This window comes from Pseudorasbora parva, chromosome 16 (assembly GCF_024679245.1).
Source record: "Pseudorasbora parva isolate DD20220531a chromosome 16, ASM2467924v1, whole genome shotgun sequence".
NCBI lineage: Eukaryota > Metazoa > Chordata > Actinopteri > Cypriniformes > Gobionidae > Pseudorasbora > Pseudorasbora parva.
In genome coordinates this window covers 21146087-21168073 of record NC_090187.1, presented here as the reverse complement: position 1 = coordinate 21168073, position 21987 = coordinate 21146087, and the positions used below count along the sequence as shown (strand labels likewise).

At 36.3% G+C, this 21987-nt stretch overlaps 2 protein-coding genes across 2 annotated transcripts in view; one reads left to right on the top strand and one right to left on the bottom strand.

The window, feature by feature from the left end:
• capn5a (calpain 5a) overlaps nt 1-21672 on the bottom strand; it is a 37840-nt gene extending 16168 nt beyond the window's left edge. The window contains exons 1-4 of the mRNA XM_067419941.1: nt 21176-21672; nt 16555-16727; nt 9359-9490; nt 6-214 (exon numbers count right to left, since the gene is read on the bottom strand). Of these exons, the coding sequence (XP_067276042.1) occupies nt 6-214; nt 9359-9490; nt 16555-16719 (506 nt within the window). The 5' untranslated portion in view covers nt 16720-16727; nt 21176-21672. The remainder of the gene's footprint in view (nt 1-5; nt 215-9358; nt 9491-16554; nt 16728-21175) is intronic.
• On the top strand, nt 816-2027 carry ompa (olfactory marker protein a). The gene has a single exon (XM_067419953.1). The coding sequence runs from the start codon at nt 1106-1108 to the stop codon at nt 1739-1741; it is 636 nt and encodes a 211-aa protein (XP_067276054.1). The 5' UTR covers nt 816-1105; the 3' UTR covers nt 1742-2027.
• Nucleotides 21673-21987: the final 315 nt, after the last annotated feature.

The following is a 21987-nucleotide window of genomic DNA, read 5'->3' as shown; positions in this document are numbered from 1 at the left end:
CTTACTTGGCATAGGCTTTCTCCACCAGAGCACTCCAGAACTCATTACTGTCATTGGAGTGACAGTAGATAAGCTGCCCGTTTGCGGTTGGTAGTCGGTCATCAATGACAACATCTACCCAATCTCCAAAACGCCAGAAGCGAAAGTGAAAAATCCCAGCATAGCTCTCTGGTTTCTCCTTGTCCCATTCCTGGTCTTTCCAATCTGGAATAACCTACAAACAGCAAAATACAGTGTTTTATTAGTTTTTATATATAACTGGAATCAACTAAACACTTCCTGAGCTGATGTAAATCAGAAAAATATGGTGAATAAAACCATTAAAATACATGGAATTATAAGAGTTTATGGGTGTATCAAATAAACTACCATGCCCAGTTCACTCCAAAATCAAAGAAATAAAATAAGATTTAGTTTTTGCTTGAATAATTGTTTTGCAAAAATGAACAACATTTTAAGGATTGTTATTTTACTATTATAATATAATAACTATTTTAGTATTATTTAAGTATTTATTAATATTTGAATTTGAGTATTTAAATATTTATTTGGAATTTAATTTTCCGTTTAGTGGTTTCATCTAATATTTATTTTATTTAAGCCTTATTTCAATTACAGAAATTAAGAAGTCATTGTGAAGAATTTCACAATTCAGAATACCACAAAATAAAAACACATTTCCTTCTATAACAACAACAACAATATTAAAAATAGTACAATATAGTAAGTGAACCATTTATAAATCATAGCACTTGTTATACTATATTTGTGCATATGAAAAAAAAATTACATAATTTTTTGGGGATATTTGCTGTATGACAATTGAATAAAAATCATCAGACAAAAAAGTTAAATGTCCAGATGCATTGTGTTAATGACAATGTGGACATAATTGTAAATAAATAAACACATGTTGTTGATCAGATGAATATTTAAACCATCCAAGCTTAAAAGATTTTAAACAGCAGCAAGCATCTGTTGCCTAGTGCTACAACACGTCAAACTCTAACAGCGAATCTCCGGTTGGTTTGCGCCTCCTCCTGCTCCCAAAACTCATCCAGAGGCTCAGAGCATGTGAGGCAGAATCAATAAAGTCCCCAACTAAATGAGGCTTTTTGCCCATGGGGCCACAGAGGCGGGTGGGTGGGGATGGAAAGTGAAGGTTGAAAGAGGAGAGAGTTTATTCAGTTTATTCAGTCGCATACAGACACAAGCCACAAGCAGACGGATCCTTCCTCAACTTGAAGACGAGCCGGTCATGGGTTCCGAAATTGAGCTGACTTTCACCGAGGACCTGCAGCTGACGGAGGTGATGCGTTTGAGGGTGCAGTCGCTGCAGCAGAGGGGCCAGAAGAGGCAGGACGGCGAGAGGCTGCTCCTGTCGCACGAGTCCGTCTACCGTCTGGACTTCAGTGAACAGGAGCTCACCTTCTCCCACTGGAACGTGAACCTGCAAGGAACGGGCCGTTTCACCGTCACTGGCATCTGCCAGCTCTGGACGCCTGACCTGACCAACCTTATGACCAGGCAGCTGCTGGAGCCCATCGGCCAGTTCTGGAGGAACGCCGGAGATCCTGAGGATTCGCCCATCAAATGCCTGGAGGCAGACATCCAGGAGTTCGGAGAGAGGATAGCCGAGCTGGCAAAGGTGCGGAAAGTGATGTATTTCCTTTTCGCCTACAAGGAGGGAGCGACGAAAGATCAAATATCTTGCTCTTTGACCTTCAACAAAAACAAGTGACAGATCCAATCATCGTATCCTAAAACCACAGACAGGTTAGATGCTCTCTGTGATGGTCAGTCAAAACCTCTTTCTTTCACTAATCAACGAAAGCTCTTTGTGTTAATAATAAAAATAAAACGCAGTCCTCTGTAGTATCCTAAACTTCAAGATGGTTTTAGCAACCTGCCGCCCAGATAGTTTGTTATACACATGCATAAAGATATTACTGGATGATTTTTTCTGGTACACATGTAATCCAATGCCATGCTTATAGAGGGAATCTACAGTAAAATAAATTGTTGGACAGTGTTGTCAATCATTTTTGTTTCTGTATGTGAATGTTTTGTTGATATGATAAAGGCATCTGACTGGATGGTCACTGAGACAGACTCGACCAGTGTCAGTCTCGAACCAAGGACACAGACAGAGACACATAGACAGACACACACACACACACACAAACACACACCAATATCGGCAATCGAACAATGTGCCCAGCCTTCAGGCAAATGCCACACATTAGTTCTAGGAAGTCTGACTCATTTCCACGAACGTTGCATTGAACTGGTTCAACAAGCCAGTTCTTCTTTTACGTCATCGAGTGTTTCCGTTACACATCCGTATAGACATTTTATGTGACATAACTGAAAGGATCCAGTGAGCTGTTAAAGAATCTATAACTAATTTAGTTAAATTTGCAAATCGAGTTAAAAAGAACGATTCTACCATATAAAGCTATCAAAATGTTCTGTGTGTTATGAAACAAGTCAAATAAGCAGTCAATAAATGGAAATGACTTCTCTGACAGGCACATTTAAATGATGCTAATATATGTGAATGCACATTTCTTATATAATCTTTGAAAATTGACATAATGGGGTCCATCCACTGTTTTATTACCCATATTCATCACTCTACCTTCTTTTGTGTTCAACAGAATAAAGAAATTCATACAGGTATGGAACAACTTAATGGTGAGTAAATCACAGACTTTTAATTTTTGGGTGAAGTTAGCATTTTATGAGAACAATGCATCAATTAAGAATAAAAAATAACATGAATAAAAAATACACAGCTAAGACAAACCGCTTTAATAACAGTTTTATTTATATTTCTTGCAGTACTAAACAGGTTTATTGTTGTTAAACTATTACAAACATTTTTGGTAATGAAATAAATCTTAAAACATTAAAAATTAGAAATGCTGCTTTGGCAAATAATGGAATAAACGGAATAAAGTTGAAACATAATACTAACAGGAAATAAATCAAAATTAAAAGTAAAATAAAAATACCACGGAAATAAAAATAAATTGAACCAAAGTAGTAATATTAAAAATAAATTATTAAATTAAAATGGAAGCTGAAAATATAAAAATAAAAGCTCATTCAAAATGAAGAAAACTAATAATAGTATATAAATAATACTAAAATAACACTATTACTAAAAAAATATCAAATAAGATTCTGTTTTCTCTATTAAACACAGATGTGACGCTGCCTTAGAATATGGTCAAAAAGAGATCTTATATAGCACTATAAGGTCATGGCGTGCCTAACTTTATCAACTTAAATACTGCCTAGGTAGGCAGCTCACTAGGTATGAGTGTGTGGCCAGATGAGATATATGAGTGTGTCTGAAGGGGCTCTTCAGGGGGAGCGCAATAAGAGTTAGCGGACAGTAATTAGACCTCAGGAGGGAACAACATGTCTAGTAGAGACAGAACACACAACAAGGAGGGAGATCTAGAGCTCTGCGCATTGTGCGCCGGTGTGTAGCCGTGTAAGGTGCATTACTGCATGCGCTGCAGTGTGACAGCGACAGGCAGGACGTCCCATGAGGCTCTTTAATGAGAATTAGGTGGAGCGACAGAGACGTATGACGTACGACAGTAAGCTAATGAGCGAACGGAAGTGCTTTAAAAAACGTTTCTAAGCATTTGGATTGGAAAACTGCAACACATGGAAACAAACAAGTCATCTCGTGAGATCTCCTGTTTGTCCACGAGAGTGCATCGTATGTGGACACAAATGAAAATAGAGCAAAGGGATAACCCCAAGTCTCCAATTAGTCACAAGCCATCAATGCAACCTCATTGAATCTAAACAAGACTCATCCTAATAACGCATCATTTGCTCAGTAAGCAGATCCCATGGCTCAATTTGTAAGGATGACAGTGTACCTGCAGACATTGTGTAAAGAGTCCACAGAACACTGTAAATAAATAGTAGCAAGAAAACCTTGAGCAGAGTTTGAGGTTTATTTCATGATATACAAGTTTTAGAAAATCCAAACTAACAAGATATTTATTATTTGTTAAACAGACAAGCGTTCATAAAACTGTACCACACTAATATTGCATTCCTGCCATGTCTAATTGTTTTGTTAATATTGCACAAATGGCTTGTGATACGCTTGGAGGTATCAGCACATTGTTAAAAACTAAAACTAAGAAAACTTTTTTCCTTTAATTGAAAATAGGCTTAAATAAAAATATAGCTGCAAGCAGCAATTCCGGGCCAAGCGCAAAGAAGAAAATGAGACATGCCAACATGGCTGGGAGTGACCAGCTGCAACAATGAACCAGTAAAGACTTATTAACATAAGCTGAGACAAAACAGATATACAATTATACATAAAGTAAAAAAAAAAAGTATTATGTATCACTTTTGGCCAATAGGTGGCGCTGTGACCAAATGAATGTGGTGTGGTCAGAATGAGGTGACAATGACATGCACAGTTTGTTGTCAATATGTCAAAACATTGCAGAGATACAACCTTAAGAGTCATTTTGGCCTCATGCCTCAGCTTTGTCGCTATGGTAAACAAAAATGATTTCATTTATTGATGTGAAATCAATAACTTTTTGTCGGGATGGTCTGAAAATGATACAATTCAATGTTGGTTAAAATCGGACAAACGTCCTAGGAGGACTTTGAAAAAGTAGGTTTTTAACTAATAACAAGATGGAGGAGAGGAAGTTTTACCAAATATGGCAAAATTGATATCTATGTTCTCAGCAGTAGCCAAAGAATGTATTATGACCAGTTTCATTATAATAGGCTAACTTATTCAAGAGAAAGAAAAAAAACTCTATTTCTCCTTTCTTTTTTTCCTTTTCTGGTCTTTGCTACTCTGAGTAGTGTACTAATCTTGGTATTTAGGGCACTTTTTGTGTTTCGTTGCCTCTTCTTGACGGATCGCTTCCTGTTCTGCTGAGTTGTAAGTCGTTTTGGATAAAAGCGTCTGCTAAATGCATAAATGTAAAATGTAAATGTAAGAGTTAATAGCCTTCATGTAAATTTTGTTATACATCCTGACCACAAGGTGGTGCTGCCCTGAAATTTTTCGAGTACCTTCAGGGCATGGTGCAGAAGACACGTAACGAAGAAGTTTCGTAACAATAAATACATTCGTAAAAATATAGTTTTTTAGACAAAATTCTAAATGGCTGACGTCCAAAATGGCTGATATGGGATAACTGGATATTTGTCGACTCGGCATAACGTCCCTAATCTAACAAGACCACTTTCTTGATTTTTTTTTGACAAACTCATCATAAGCAAAAATAGCCATTTTTTGTATCTCCAGACCAGTAGGTTGCACTGTGCCGAAACACTGCAGGTCACTTCAGGTCATGCTTGTGATGACGTACCAAGTTTGGTTTGAATACGATAAAGCATTGCAGAGATACCGCCTTAGGTGTATTTTTGCAACTGCTACGTAAAATTTGTGCGCGTTTATCAAAAACAATTTGACGAATCAACTTGAATTTAATAACCTTTTCTTGGCATAGTCTGTTAAAATTTTTGTGAATATCAGAGCAAAGGCTTAGGAGGAGTTTGGAAAATTCAAAATGCCGCGAACATTTTCATGATGGAAAATGACGTCATAGCGTGCAAGCGAATCAGCTTGAGCCAACGAATGAAAGGAAAAAATATTTTGTTTCTAGCCCTTAATAGTTCAAAATTTATTAGCATAGAGGGATTGAGTTAGAAACTCAAAATATCCTATAGTGACAGTTGGGACTATCCTCTATCTATTGTGCCAAATTTCACAACTTTTTTACCATATGGTTCTATGGGCTGCCATAGACTCAAGAGCGGAAGAAGAAGAAGAATAGTAAAGAACGGGAACGGATACAAAAGGGGCCTATAATAAAATGTTGCCTTGGCAACTAACTTTACTCACTAACTTTACTAACTCTAAAAATGATTTAAGCTAAATATAATTTAAAAAAAAAACTAAGCAAATAAACTTAAACTTTTGGGGGGAAAAAACAACAACAAAAAAGCTAATAATAATTAAAATATTAATAAATATTACATAAATAATACTAAAATAACAGTCAGTAATCTAATAATACTAAAATAACAGTCAGTAACACTTTAGTATAGGGAACACATTTTGCCTCAATAAACTCCTAATTTACTGCTTATTAATACTTAGTAAGGTAGTTTTTGTAGCATTTAAGTTTAGGTATTGGCTATTGGGTAGGATTAAGAGATGTAGAACAAAGTTATACAGAATAAGGTATTAATAAGTGCTTTATTAGTACTAATAAACAGCCAATATCCTAGTAATATGCATGCTAATAAGCAACTAGTTAATAGTTAATAACTGAACTCTAAAATAAAGTGTTACCATATATTTTTGTTTAACTAATATCACAGTTAAAATATCAACACATGGACGTTTGATGGAGTATTTCTGTGTCAAAAATACTCCTTCCGGTTTCTCACAAGTTTCGGAGAGTTTTTTTTAAGTATGGGTCAGCTTGACGTTAATAGAGCGGAAGGTCCTTGTATGGGCCGTACGGGCTCTTCTCCCGGAAGGGTGCGCGCGCGAGTGACTAGAGCGAGAGAGGACATGCATGCCCATAAACACTCTCTCAGCTGCAGATCCAGTCGTCCGTGAACACTTATGTCGTTATAGTCCGCGCCACGCTCCACTTTATTCCTATGGGTGACATCAAGCGACTTCAACGCTTCAGCACAGCATTCCGGGAAGGCAGCGCTGCATTTGAACCGATTTGAACGCAGAAATGACGGGAAGCGTCACAGCATCGTTTTTCAGTCGCGTCGCAAAGTGGATCTCCACAGTCACTGCTGTCACAGGACTTCACCAAATCATACCAAAGAAGCGTGTTTTTGACGGAGCGGTCCCAGCGATAAAGGTTCGGTCCTGCTTTGGAAGCAGCCGGTGAGTAAAACTGCTTCAAATGTCTGTGCTGTTGGTACGCGTGAGTAAACATCAGTAAACAACACGATCGCATGCTTCGTCATTCAAATGCGCTAACGGACTATTGTTGTTCTATGTATAACGTTACACTAGTCTGACGTGCAAAACCGTTTTGCTTGCTACTGCTAATGTTTAGTTGCATACAATAGTCCATAAACTGAATCATGTCCTCATAAACTGCGAGTAAAGACACACAAATGTTGACAGGCCACTAAATACAGTACATACCACAGAGACGGACGTCCTGCTGTTGCTGTTTCTCCTGTTCAATTTATTTCAGCCTCCGAATCTGATTATGGATCATATCTGTATTAGCTGAATCTGATCGATAGCCATGGGTTTCTCCACGCTTGAGAACGTCACCGCTTTGTGCGCACTCGTCATTCTTAAGCTCCGCCCCCACACGATACGCCTCCAGGCGCTCGTTTTTTTCCGGAAAGACTTGGTACAGCCTATATTTCTTTTAAAAATATAATAAAACTAAAGACTTTTCGGAGATAGGAAGGATGCAATACTACTCTATAGGTACTCAAGATTGACCTGAGATTGACTGAAACTGAGTGTTTCACCCCCCCTTTAAAGCTACACTGTGTGATATTTTCCTCCATCTAGTGGTGAAAAGGTATATGACCATAGGTACACTTCATGCACCTTCATATACCACAATGCAACACGATTGTGACATCACCGCATATCACATTTAAAGGGATAGTTCACCCAAAAATAAAATTTTGTTTTTTTTCTGCTTACCCCCAGGGCATCCAAGATGTAGGTGTGTTTCCCCATTGACATGCATTATACGAGCAACGTTTGGAGTTAAAAATCTTCATTTGTGTTTCTTCTAAAGAAACACACCTACATCTTCGATGCCCTGGGGGTAAGCAGATAAACATAAAATTTTCATTTTTGGGTAAACTATCCTTTTAATTTAGCCAAACAACTTTATGACATTTTAATTATTAAAAAAATCATTTAAAACAACCCAAAAGCACTGCATTAAAACAATTTCACAACTCCATTGTGAATTCCAAGTGATTAAGGGCTTAGGACGTTCCAGTTCGGTCCATTGCAAATGTTCCGCCAGTAGTGGGCACTCATGCAACATAAGCAATGACGTACATCCGAGTGAATGAGACGGAAGAAAGGTTAGCGAGTGAAAGGCATAGTAAAAACGAACTGGAACAAAGCAGCACCAGTCTATACTGAAGGAGAATGATTTCCCACAGCACAGACCAGAGCTTGAAGTGGGGGGGAAAGTGGTGGTATTCCCAAAGCAATTCCCACTTCCGCTGCTTGTGCTGTGGGTGGTCAGAGTACTTATCCACTTTAAGCACTGGCATAGAATCTATATAACTTGCGATATCATATTTCACACATCTTCTGACTAGTATATCTTGATTATGAGCGTACCCACTCTTACTAGAGGGAATATTAACTTTCCCGGACATTTAACCTATTCATTAACCAAACTAATGATAAGGAGGTGGGCGTTGAGGTGGACTGCTGATATCAACAGAGCAGTTATTCAAATCATTAAAAACATACCACTGCACAATCGATCTAGACAAAAAAATACCATACGCTTTTTTTTTTTACTGTTTATTTGCATTTATGATTCCATATGAAAAGAACCTTTTCATTATGGAACTTTACCATTCCACAAAAGGGTTTTTATAGTGAAAAAAAGAGTGGTTCTTCACACTTGCTTCTTTTAAGAACCGTTACTTGAAAGGATTTTTGGGGATCCAACAATGGTTCTGCAATAGCATAGCTGCGAACTGCCCCGTTCTGGAACCTTTAGTTAAGCGTTATAGTTACGAACAACCATTTGGAATAGCAGTTTAAACAGCCATAAAAAATTAATTAGTCCTGTCTGCAGTGAGGTTAGTAAATAATCAAGAAGATTTTATCATTTCCCATGTATGCAACAAAGTTTTCTATTGTACATTCAAGTATACTATACCTCACCTTACCTTAATTACTAGAGTTATTTTAGTTAAAATAAACATAATTAGTTGGTATTAGCAACTACTTTCATCGAAACAAGAAATTAAAATAAATACAAATTCTGCAAGTGTTCTTCTGTTGTGCTTCCGTTAAAAAAAAAAAAAACCAGACAAAAAAAGATTTTTTTATTAAGCATTTAGCGGACATTTTTATTTAAAGCTACTTAATTTGTTTTCAAGATATACATTATCCCAATTCGTGAATTCTCTGTAAATCAAACCCATGACTTTGGCATTGCTGCTGACACCGTGCTGATATTTTTTCTACCATTTTTTTATATCCCACACACACCATGTCAAGTTAAATGATATACAAAAATTGGTAACGATGGTATTGAGGCATTGTTTTTTTTTTTTGTTTTTAGGATAAATATCGACATGAACTCACCTTCTGCCACAGAGCTTCCCTGGAGGCCAGACTGGAACATGCTGCCACAAACCAGCAGTTTCCCAGCTGCCCCTGGTGCAGGTCATGGGCACTAATTCCATTCACAAACAAGTGTGGGTCTTCACAGAGTTCCTGTTATAGAGAGACAAAGAGATTCCCATGATTTAGTACTCTATATTCACACATAAGCATGTGTGCTGTGTTTTTGTGAATTAGAAAACAGAGCACCTGTAATTAAACCTGTCATGTTTTTCTGTTCTTGGGTGACCTGTTTAGTGTCAGCTGAGACACAACCTTGACTGAAATGGCATACTGTTCATCCTTAGGTTAACTAACTACCCACTTATAAGATTTAGTTTTTTTCGTGAAATGCAAAAAAGAAGAGGAAGCTTCTTTTATCTTATTTTATCATCTTTTATTTAAAGGTGTTGTTGCAAACAAAGGAGAAACTTTATGGATAATTCACACAAAATTATTAATTCTGTCATTTCCTCACCCTCCAAAGCAGTATTAATTTCTTTCTTACACACACACACACACACACACACACACACACACACACACACACACACACACACACAGGTTTGGAACAACTTGAGGGTGAGGAAATTAGAGAACATTTTTGGGTGAATCATCTCTTTAAGAGATCCTCACAATCTACCACCAAATGGGTTAATGTCTGAAAATTAAGAATTAAAGATATAATATTATTGTATTTCTGTAAAACAAAGAAAAAAAGTTATAGTAATTACTGTAATTACAATGGTAATGTTTGTATTGCTCGCATATATAAGTATTTGAACACCCTGTTATTTTGCAAGTTCTCCCACTTGCAAATCATGGATGGGCCTGAAATTGTCATCGTAGGTGCATGTCCACTGTGAGAGACATAATCTTTAAAAAAATCCAGAAATCACAATATATATTTTTAACTATTTATAGCTGCAAATAAGTATTTGAACACCTGTCTATCAGCTAGAATTCTGACCCTCAAAGACCAGTTAGTCTGCCTTTAAAATGTCCACCTCAACTCCATTTATTATCCTAAATTAGATGCACCTATTTTAGGGTCGTTAGCTGCATAAAGACACCTGTCCACCCTATACAATCAGTAAGAATCCAACTACTAACATGACCAAGACCAAAGAGCTGTCCAAAGACACAAGAGACAAAATTGTACACCTCCACAAGGCTGGAAAGGGCTACGGGGAAATTGCCAAGCAGCTTGGTGAAAAAAGGTCAACTGTTGGAGCTATCATTAGAAAATGGAAGAAGCTAAACATGACGGTCAATCTCCCTCGGACTAGGGCTTCACGCAAGATCTCACCTCGTGGGGTCTCAATGATCCTAAGAAAGGTGAGAAATCAGCCCAGAACTACACGGGAGGAGCTGGTCAATAACCTGAAAAGAGCTGGGACCACCGTTTCCAAGGTTACCTTTGGTAAAACACTAAGACGTCATGGTTTGAAATCATTCCCCTGCTTAAACCAGAACATGTCCAGGCCCGTCTTAAGTTTGCAAATGACCATTTGGATGATCCAGAGGAGTCATGGGAGAAAGTAATTTGGTCAGATGAGACCAAAATATAACTTTTTGGTCATAATTCCACTAAACGTGTTTGGAGGAAGAATAATGATGAGTACCATCCCAAGAACACCATCCCTACTGTGAAGCATGGGGGTGGTAGCATCATGCTTTGGGGGTGTTTTTCTGCACATGGGACAGGGCGACTGCACTGTATTAAGGAGAGGATGACCGGGGCCATGTATTGCGAGATTTTGGGGAACAACCTCCTTCCCTCAGTTAGAGCATTGAAGATGGGTCGAGGCTGGGTCTTCCAACATGACAATGGGTGCACTTACATGCACACCAGTAAGCTGATAACTCCAAAAAAAATCAGCTTATTGAAATAATCAGTTTTCCCCGTTTACATGCAAACCAGTAAACGGACAATGCAATTGAACCGTGTTTACATTTATATTTATAAACCGGGTTATTCCTTGTAGTGACGTCAAAAATAATAACATCTGTATATCTGACTGAGTTTTTCAAATGTTACGTCGGTTGTGATGTTAAATAAAGCGTGCGCCGTGTCAGCGGGTGATTTAAGGCTCATATATTATCCCTCATGCAGTTAGGCAGCGTTTTGACTGAACCTCTTCTAGGCTACTTCTGCTGCCTGAGAAAAGAGAACACCTCTTTACAATTTTCTGGGTCTTAAACGAGTCTGCGGTTGTGATGTATGTCCTTATTTCATGCAAAACGCTAGCTCGCTCTGTCTGGATGCATTTAAATCTGCTTTGCGTTTAAATAAGTTTGCGCTTTTGTCACCTATCACACATGCACACTCCAATTAGCTGACAGAAAGCAGGTAAATGCATTTACATGCAGCGCGAAATCGAGGTAAGAGGAAGAAAACTACCTGTCCCAACCGGTTTATGCTTACGGCGTTTAAGATATTACTCCGATAAAAGAAAACAGGTTACCGCATTTACATGACCATGTTCATTGTCGACTTTTTAAGCATAATCGGCTTAAGAACGTGCATGTAAACGCACACAATGACCCGAAGCACACAGACAGGATAACCAAGGAGTGGCTTGGTAAGAAGCATATCAAGGTTCTGGTGTGGCCTAGCCAGTCTCCAGACCTAAACCCAATATTTTATTTATATATATATATATATATATATATATATATATATATATATATATATATATATATATATATATATATATATATATATATATATATAAATATTGGGTTTAGGTCTGGAGACCTAATATAGGGTCTCCAGACCTAGATAAATAAATATATATATATATATATATATATATATATATATATATATATATATATATATATATATATATATATATATATATATATATATATATATATATATATATATATATATATACACACATCACTTTTGTCTGAACCTTGCTGAATAAATGTATTAATTTCTTTAAGTTATTTCTTTAAGTTAAAAAAAAATTGTACTGACCCAAAACTTTTGAACAGTAGTGCAATGTTGTAAAAGCTTTTTTATTTCAGATAAATACTGTTCTTTTGATGCTAAATGTTAAAAAAGACAACAGCTGCAGTAGAAGCGGTGCAGTTCATGACACAGGTGGTAAGTGGGCGGATGATTGCATTGCACTTGTTCAACTGCATTGCGCTCACATGCCTGAACAGAACACCGTAATTTATGATGGACGGTGAAAAAGGGAGTGTCCTAAACATATGCAACAATGCTCTCTAAATGCAAACACACTGCTCTGTGTGACCGTATTTGCTAAACTTTGGGGTGTAACGTTTGTGTTTCTCACATGAATGATTCCTCAAATCATGCAGCTTGCTGAGGAGATTCGCTGTTAAGTCATCAGATGCACTATTTTTTTACCTGGTAGATAACACGGATAGAAAAAAAATAGTAAATCACATTTGAAACAAAGCCAAATCTACAGATCAAAATCACTGAACAAACATGGTTACATTAGCCACTCACTAGCTGAAATAACCTTTAAGCTTGTCTAACAATGACAATCCATTCAGCAGATTACTTAAAACCTCATGCATATTTAACTAGTGAATGGAATGTCAAAAATACTTTTTTTCCCACCATGTTCAATGGACTGGGTTTTAATCGATAACAATCTTTTAGGCTTGAGTTTGAGTGAGAAGCTTTAGGTAATTGCTGTGGTAAAGAAACTGAAATCAGTGGGGTGGGGAAGCAAGAAAAGAAACAATACATTTCATAAAGTACATGTCAAGAAATTAAACTACATTTATGTTTCTCATTATCCTAAAGACCTTCTGATTTAAAGGATTTTGCTTGAAGTTGGTTAGAGCTGCTAAAATTTGTGAATTGATAATATACACTACTGTACAATTTTTAGTTGTTGAAAGAAATTAATAATTTTATTCAACAAGGATGCATTAAAGAAACACTCCACTTTTTTGTCACTTTTTGTCCAAGTCCTTTAGAGTTAAACAGTTGAGTTTTACCGTTTTTTTAATCCATTCAGCCGATCTCTAGCCTAGCCAGACCCACATCAAGATGTTTGGTCTGGAAACTCACCATTGACAGGGCTCAATCCGAGGGGCGGGATACACGTGCTGGCTCCTCAGTGATAGGCTACACTACAGCGATAATAAAAGAAAAACGTGGGCAAAACGGTCTATCTTTGTAAACTGTGTTCAATGCATGCGAGTGCTCATTTTCGCCATCATCACCTGGGTATATTCGCCAGAAGACACGAATGAGAACTCTGCAGTGTGAGAAGGTCTGTCTCTGTGCGCTCGTCCAAAAGCGTGCACACGTCTCACAGCCGGCAAATATTGAGTTCTCTTTCAAGTCTTGCGCTTGAACGGACAAACTCACACAAAAAGTATGCCAACATGTGGATCTTGATGAGTATCCAAGCAGACATAGTCTGTATATGCCTTAAGTGAACTGTATACAGTCGAGAAAGACGATGCATATCCCTGTATTAGGTCTTAAAGGGGCAGCAGCCTTTACTGCTATCTGTTTAATGTCAAACAAAAGATAAGGACATCACTCACTGCTCTTGATTGAATAGCTTTTGTAAGTTTAATAAGGATTCATTTTTAATTTAAACAGTTAAATGTGTAGTTATTTTACATTTGATTTATTTATTCAATTTCTCTACCTAAAAACTAATGTTCGACCTACCTGAAAAATCTGAAAAGCATTGTTTATTTTATTAGTATCTTTGCTCAATAGTATTTATTTGTGCTGCTGCTTGTATTTAAGTTTTTTTGTTCTTATTTTCTTTATTTTTATTTGACAGTAGTTCTTTCTGTCCCTGAGCATAGCAAATACCAAACCGTACTGAAACCGTGAACCTAAAACCGTGATACAAACCGAACCGTGAGCAATCTGTATTGTTACACCCCTAGCGTAACATATGTATGGGGGTGCCACAAAATTAGAACATTTTCAAAGGGTGCCATGACTGAAAAAAGGTTGGGAAACACTGATTTAGTGAACGGCTGTGGCTCAACGGCAGGAAAAACAATCCAAACAATCACCATTTTTAAACCTTTTTCATCATTAACGTTAATCAAATCTATTATTCTAAATGTAGGCTGTCAAGAAGGAGGAAAGAGGGGCAGTGTCTCTTCAAAAAATCTGAGAGACAATACATAATATTACAAAAATAATTGTCTGCGATGTTTGTTTACTGTAAAATTTACCAGTAAAGAGTTGGTTATAGCTACTTATTAATTGAATTCATAAAAACAACTTTTTGCTTTTTAATATTCAAATACACTTGTCTATATCACCAGATGTGTTGGTCTAGCAAGTGCAAGCCACTTCAGAGACACAGATAGCTGCGTGTTCTGAGTCAACACAATCCAGCGTAAAAATAAGAAAACATATCACGGGAAAATACTAAAACGGGAAGACAGCGGGAAAAGAGCTAAAATACGTGAGAAACCCGGAAAAAAGGGAGGGTTGACAGCTATGAGTCAATGACAGCTAGCTGGTGGTTGGAACCTTTTCTTAATGAATGCACCTGAAATGTATGCAATAAACATGTTTTTGACAAATATTTCAATTTGTTTGTGGTCTATATAGCCTGCAATCAGCCTATGCGCCCGAAGGCACGGCTTGAAGACCCAGTCAGTGATGTCACAATATGCCAATTTGTTTAAATTCATACTTACATAATCACCATCACCAAAAATGTACTTTTTTGTTTTATATAAAAATTAGGGGAAAAAAATATAGACCTACCTACAGACTTTTTTTTTTTTTTTTTTTTTTACTGGTACTGCAAACCAAAATATTTTAAAGGATGGCCTTAACTCCAAGGCTTCCAGAGTCATGGTCAAAGCTGATTCGAAAGACCTGCGTTCGCCAGTTTCTGTGTTTACTAGAAGTACGCAAACGCAACTCGGCCGTCGTCGTTATGGCCCCGCCCACCGACTCTATAAACAATGTGATTGGCCCGGTAAGAGTTTGCTGTTTACATCTCAGAAGGGTATTGAGAGTTGCTAGACGACACTCGCGGGCAGATAAGATTTGCTGCCGCTAGGGTGCGTCTAGATTTCTATCACCATATCACCATATCTGATAATAATAATAATAATAATAATAATAATAATAATATGCACCATATCTGCATGTTTGAATGTTTTCTGAAGGATCATGTGACACTGAAGACTGGAGTAATGATGCTGAAAATTCAGCTTTGCATCACAGGAATAAATTAAACTTTAATATATATTCAAATAAAAAACAGTTATTTTAAATTGTAATACTACTTCACATTACTGAATTTTTTATTAAATAAATTCAGCCTTTGTGAGCTGAAGCGACTTCTTTCAAAAATCGTACTGACCCCACATTTTTGAATGGTAGCATAAATAATATTTGATATGAAAACAGATGTATTTATATGCTGAGAAAACAGATTGATTTATTACACACCAAGACTCCAGTTATGACTCCTACAGGAAATGATTCCTGTACACAAAACTTTCCTCAGGCACAATCTTTGGCTAAATATAATATTGTCAAGCATTCACAACCAAGTCAAGCATGGGACTGTATGAAGAGGTTATTGTTTTAACAACAAACACATTTATCTGGCATCAGTTTAAAAGTGTAAGCTACAGGGGGTGTCCAGTTACACAATTTCTATGGCCAGAAGAGCCACACCTTCCATAAGCACAGAGCTCAGATATGATTAATGACAACAAACAGGTTATTTAAGTGATGGGTTTAATCCAAGTAGCCATAAAATCCAAAGAAATCTGCAAAGGATTAAAGTGTATTAATAATTACTACAGGGCAGCAATTATCAAGTCTTTCGATGTATTCCTTTATTCTGTCTATTCCGGAATTAGTGTTGTTTGCTACACATTTTTTTTTTTCAGTTTGTTCAGTTATTATCAGATTAATTAAATAAATAATAATAAAATAATGAAAATAGACCAATATTTCAGATTTAATAAATAAATCTGATTACAAAATATTTAGATTTCTTTAATAATAAAATAGGAAAATTATATAAATAATTCAGATTTAAGGAATAAAATCTTTTTTTAATAATAAAATTGGGAAAATACCATTATTTTCCGACAATATTAAGCTATAATACAAACTAAACACAAATGCAACCATTTTAATCTAAAATAGGTCTAGAAATTGTTCTTTATACCTTTGGTCTCTTCCAGGTGACTTTTCCAATGCGGTTTCCATGATAAAAGAGTGACTGGTCCACAGGGAGGAAGATTGGATCTTCAAAAAGAGTCCTGTTCTGCTGGCACTGTTTCCTCAGGGCTGAAAACTGCTGCCCTTCAAACGGCTTCACTGACGAGAACATCCTGCAGTCTGGAACGACACAAACACAATATCATAATGCAGGAACGCTCTGTGGTTATTGACCTGCAAGGGCGCTGGGACTGCTTTACTGCAATATCTTCTACATTTACATGATCTGTTCCGGTGTAAGTCAGAGGAAATGCGGTAGTAATTCAGAAGAAGAACTGAGTTACGAGTGTCATTTATAAAACAGTGCAAAAAAGCTAATGTACAAACACCGGGGGTGTGTTAGGCCTGAATAACATTCAACACACAGTTTGATGTATTGATTTCAGATTGGGAAATTCTGATTAATCACCTGTCCACTACAGAGGACATATATTTAAGCAACAATTCATACTAATAATGTGACAGTTTTTAAAATACTTCATCTGCAGTAACTTTTTGACTGTAAATAAATGTATTTGTGTTATTAATATGCAATTGGCAATAATATCAAAAAGTAATAATGTAATTCTAATGCAAAAAGTAATAATGTAACTTGTAATTCATCACTTTACTTGTCACATCAAAGTATTCTGATTACGTACTGCATGTTGCATGCAATGTGTTACTTTACTCATAACATGAAAAAGAAATCTGATTATGTAATGCAGGTTATTTTTAATAAATTACTTGTCTGATCAAAAAGTAATCTGATTACATAATGCATGCACTGTACTTGTAATGCAAAACTTTACTTGTCACATCAAAAAGTAATCTGATTACATAATGCATGTTACTTGTGATGCATTACTTGACTCGCAACACCAAAAAAGTAATCTGATTGCGTTATGCATTTTACTTGTAATGCATTAACCCTAACATTGCTCATTTCAAATGAGATTAAAACCTAGTGAACAGGTGTTTTCTCAGAGGGGAGCTATGGGAGAAAATGTGGCCATCTTGAACATAATCAGAAATATCAGCTAATAAGGGTAAATCGACACACTCTGGTAAACTTGAGGGAGCATCTCAGTTGGGTTTCCACAATTGTACCTTGACAGGTTGTAGAGATCTTTGATGGAATCACATCTCATATTCTGATATCAAAGATATGCAAAGTTCAACTTTAATTTTGTTTGCAATATTTCACATACACACACACATACATATATATATACTTTTAACATGATTTTATAAAATGTTATTGATTGATTTGTTAAATACACATAATATTGCGGTGTTATATTTAATCCACCCTTTGCAGCAATGCAGCTGCTCGGCAATGGAAACCCATTCCATGAAGCTCTCTACGCACTGTTCTTGAGCTAATCTGAAGGCCACACAGTGTTTAGAGGTCTGTAGCTATTGACTCTGCAGAAAGTTGGTGACTTCTGCGCACTCTGTACTTCAGCATGCGCTGATCCCTATCTCTGTGATTTTACATGGCCTACCACTTTTGTACCATGCTTGAATTCACGGAGGTCCTGCGAGCAACCCATTCTTTCACAAATATTTGTAGAAACCGTTGCATGCCTAGGTGCTTGATTTTATACACCTTTGGCCATGGAAGTGATTGGAACTAGGGCTTGAGGATATATCGAATATTAGCGATAATATCACAATAATTTTGACAACGATCATATGAATATCGAATATTTCAAATTCAAGCATACTTTACCAAAGAACAGCATACATTATCAAATCGACATTACGATATATACAGATGGAAGGATAATATATATGCTGAAAAGCAGTAGCTCTAAAATTGATCCCTGTGGAACTCCCAGGGTGCATGCTTTAAATGGAGATAGAGTATTGTTCACCCGCACACACAGATGTCGGCCAATTAGGAAAGATTTTATCCAATTTTGTGTGTCTAAGGAAAGGTCATAATTTGACAGTTTGTTTAATAATATGTCATAATTAACTGTGTCAAAAGCCTTACGCAAATCAAGAAAAACTGCACCCACCACTCCTCCCTGATCTAGGTTTATTTTAATTTCTTCAAGGAAGTAGCAGCATGCTGTCTCTGTTAAATGTTTTTTTCCTAAAGCCAAACTGCATATGTAAAAAAGCCCTGGAATCAAGGTGAACAATTAGTTGTTCTGCTACAACCTTTTAAATAACCTTTGAAATGGCTGGCAGGATGCTAAATAGGTCGATAGTTACTAACTTCCAGTTTGTCACCAGATTTATGGGGTTACAGCAAATTTCAGGGCACTGGGAAAAGTACTCTCATTAATAGATATGTTTATTATTTTAGTTAAAGCTTAAAACATATTGAGATATATCGAATATCGTAAAGATTTTGACAATATCGAGATATAATTGTTGTTAGATATCGCCCAGCCCTAAGTGGAACGCCTGAATAATTTGGAGGGGTGTCCCAATAATTTTGGCAATATAGTGTATGTCACAGTTTAAATATGCAAATTAGGCATTATCTAATTATATGAGGACTCCTTTGCATAAATGTCCAGCACAGAAATCTGAACACTGGATAAAACCAGGTTCAAAAGTTAAAGATATTTTATAAATTAGAAATACTGTCAGAAAAGTACAAATAAATTATGTTTTAGGAATAAATGTTAAATACTTTTAAGGTGAATGATATATGAAAAAACCCTTCAGAAAAAATCTTCAGAAATCTCAGCGCTCTGTCTCAGCAGAGGAGAGCACACTATAGATGCAAATAGTTCATGTTTAATAAAATAAACAATTAAATATGTATTTTGGAAGTTGTTTCCACTAGTCTGCATTCTGAAAGAATGGAAGCAAAATAGGCCAAAATCTCAAATCTCAGTCTTCTGTGTTTGGCCTGTAGTGTCTTGCCTCAAGAAAACAATATGAGTTAGGAAGGAATGGAATGGAATGGCATTTATGCAGAACACATCTAAAAGTCACATGAAACATGAGTCCGTATCACACTGCTAAACCAGAACAAAAAGGGGAAGGTTTGGCCTGTAAATATCTAATAAATACTATTGGCCTCTCCTTTAGTTCACTGTACAGTTCTGCCTTTTATCACTCTTGACGGAGCACCAGGGATCGTCATGCAGGAGTTGCGAACAAACACATCACTCACATCACCACACAGCCGTAAAAGAATTACACACAACTGTAAGACAGGAAAGATCGATATGAAGCTCAGATTAATCTGTTTAAGACACCATACACCCATCCAGACCGGAACCACAACATCCAAATAACAGCACAAAAGATACTGGTTTCTGAAGACAAACACAATATAAATCCCTTTCACAACACATGGCTCTTCATTCTCAACTATCAGGATCATGAGAATGAGTCAGCAATGGTATTGTGTTTTTAAAGAGGGTGCGTCTTCAACTAGTGACATTCGGCCTGAGAAAGCATCTGGACACTTTAAAATGTGTCAGTGTCATTATAATAAAACAACATTAAATTCTCCAATCTGTGTTCAAATGCTACAGGATCTTTCCTCTTAATATTTTAATCTCTACATTTACTCTTAAATCATTTTCAAATCAAATAGGCATTTGATGAATTGTCCATCTTTTAATCATAATCGTACTGCATTATATATTTTGCCCTCACAATAAAAACTTTCAGTTTTCATAATAAAACTAAGCATTTAAATTTCATCTAAGTCTAAAACATTAGGAGATATAGAGTGCCAAGTTTACAACTGATATTTATATACATTTAATGTAAGTAGTCTGCTACAGTTGCAGATCTCATTGACTTACATTACAGATAATCAGAATTTCATCTTTTTGGCCATATAAAAATAACTTTATAATATAGTTAGCAATAATAACTGCTCCGTTTAAAAAATAATCTGACTATTATTTCATATCAGATTTTACAGGGTTAACTTAACTTTTTAAATTTTTGCTCAATGTTTTTAAGTAATTTTAATGTAGGCTATGTATGAAATCAGTTGATTTAAGAGTTTTATTTAAGAACTTCAACTTTTTGTTAAAGACATGAGGCCATAAACAGATGTTGTTTAAGTACAGATAAACAACAACTTTTATTGTTAGAGGAACAATGTTTTTGTAAAAAAAAAAAAAAAAAATGTAGGTCAGTATGTTCGGAATGTAACATTTACTAGAGAAAATTGAATACAAATATTATGATGGACTTAATCAAGAAATCCCATAGTTTTGTCGAATGTTAATGATTACTGGATAAGATAATAATAACAAAAGTAGTCATATTAAATATTGAAGAGACTACACTTACTATATTTCATTCATGAGTTTTCCAGACCAGAAAAAATAAATAAATAACAAATCACAAATTATAAAAATGTTCATATTGTTATGAACCGTCAATTTCCAGCCTGTTCCAGTGTAAATCATTCCTGTCCAACATTCCACACACAAACACACAAGCAAACAAACTCAAGTCACGACAAAGAGAGAAATGCTGCAGAAGTGAGATGTTGAGTGAAGCTACCTGAACACCCCCAGCCCCGCAAAAATGACAAATATGGAAGAAAAAAATCAGTAAACATGATACGTAAAGTTGCAAGAACCTTAAATTACCTGCAAAACTCTTCGTGTTTTCCTCAGCCGCAGCCGGTTGAGAATATTCAAATGAGGTATGAACAGATGCTTCTTATAATTGACTAATTCATATGCACAGATGTTCACAGTTCAGACATAGGTTTCTCCTATGGTTTCTTTCTCCTCAATCCTCTAGAGACTGTAATCCACCGGACTGTGTTTTTCGGTCTTGTGTCTATTTCCTCGTATCTTTCATGTTCTCTGTGGTCTGAGGGTGGGGCCTTTACTGCTGACACTTTCTGCAACTCATCCGAATTTATCATTGGGGAAACATGGGGTGAGAAAATTTGGTTATCAAACTTTTCTGAGGAAAGGAAGAGGATTGCCTTTTACACGCAGTTTCGAGTTTCACTGTAATTCTATATCCAGTTTTTTCTATATCCAGCCGAGCAAAGACGACAAATGCAAGGGAAACAACAAAACGGTTTTACAAACCATCTTGCTCTTTAAGTTTACTGCTGCCACCTTGTGGCAAAAACGGTACCTTTCATGTGGATCGCTGTACAAATAGAACAAGCAGGTGGAATATAGCGATTGCTTTGAAATTCAGGTAAAACTGTTGTTGTTGTTGTTGTTGTTGTTGTTGTTGTTGTTGTTGTTGTTGTTGTTGTTGTTGTTTTGCAGCCTGTAATTTGTTTTGAATTGGGTACATAATTATTGCTGAAAAAATATTGTTCTAGGTTGCTGCTGAACACGGGTGTTGTTGTCACGTGACATCTGTTACTTTTCACAGTGCTGATCATTCGTCTTCTTTCTTAAGTGCACACAGTGAGACGAGATGTATGTATCAA

What these genes read in the sequence shown, in the direction of transcription:
- ompa (XM_067419953.1), top strand. Translation starts at nt 1,106, where the DNA reads ATGAGGCTTTTTGCCCATGGGGCCACAGAGGCGGGTGGGTGGGGATGG.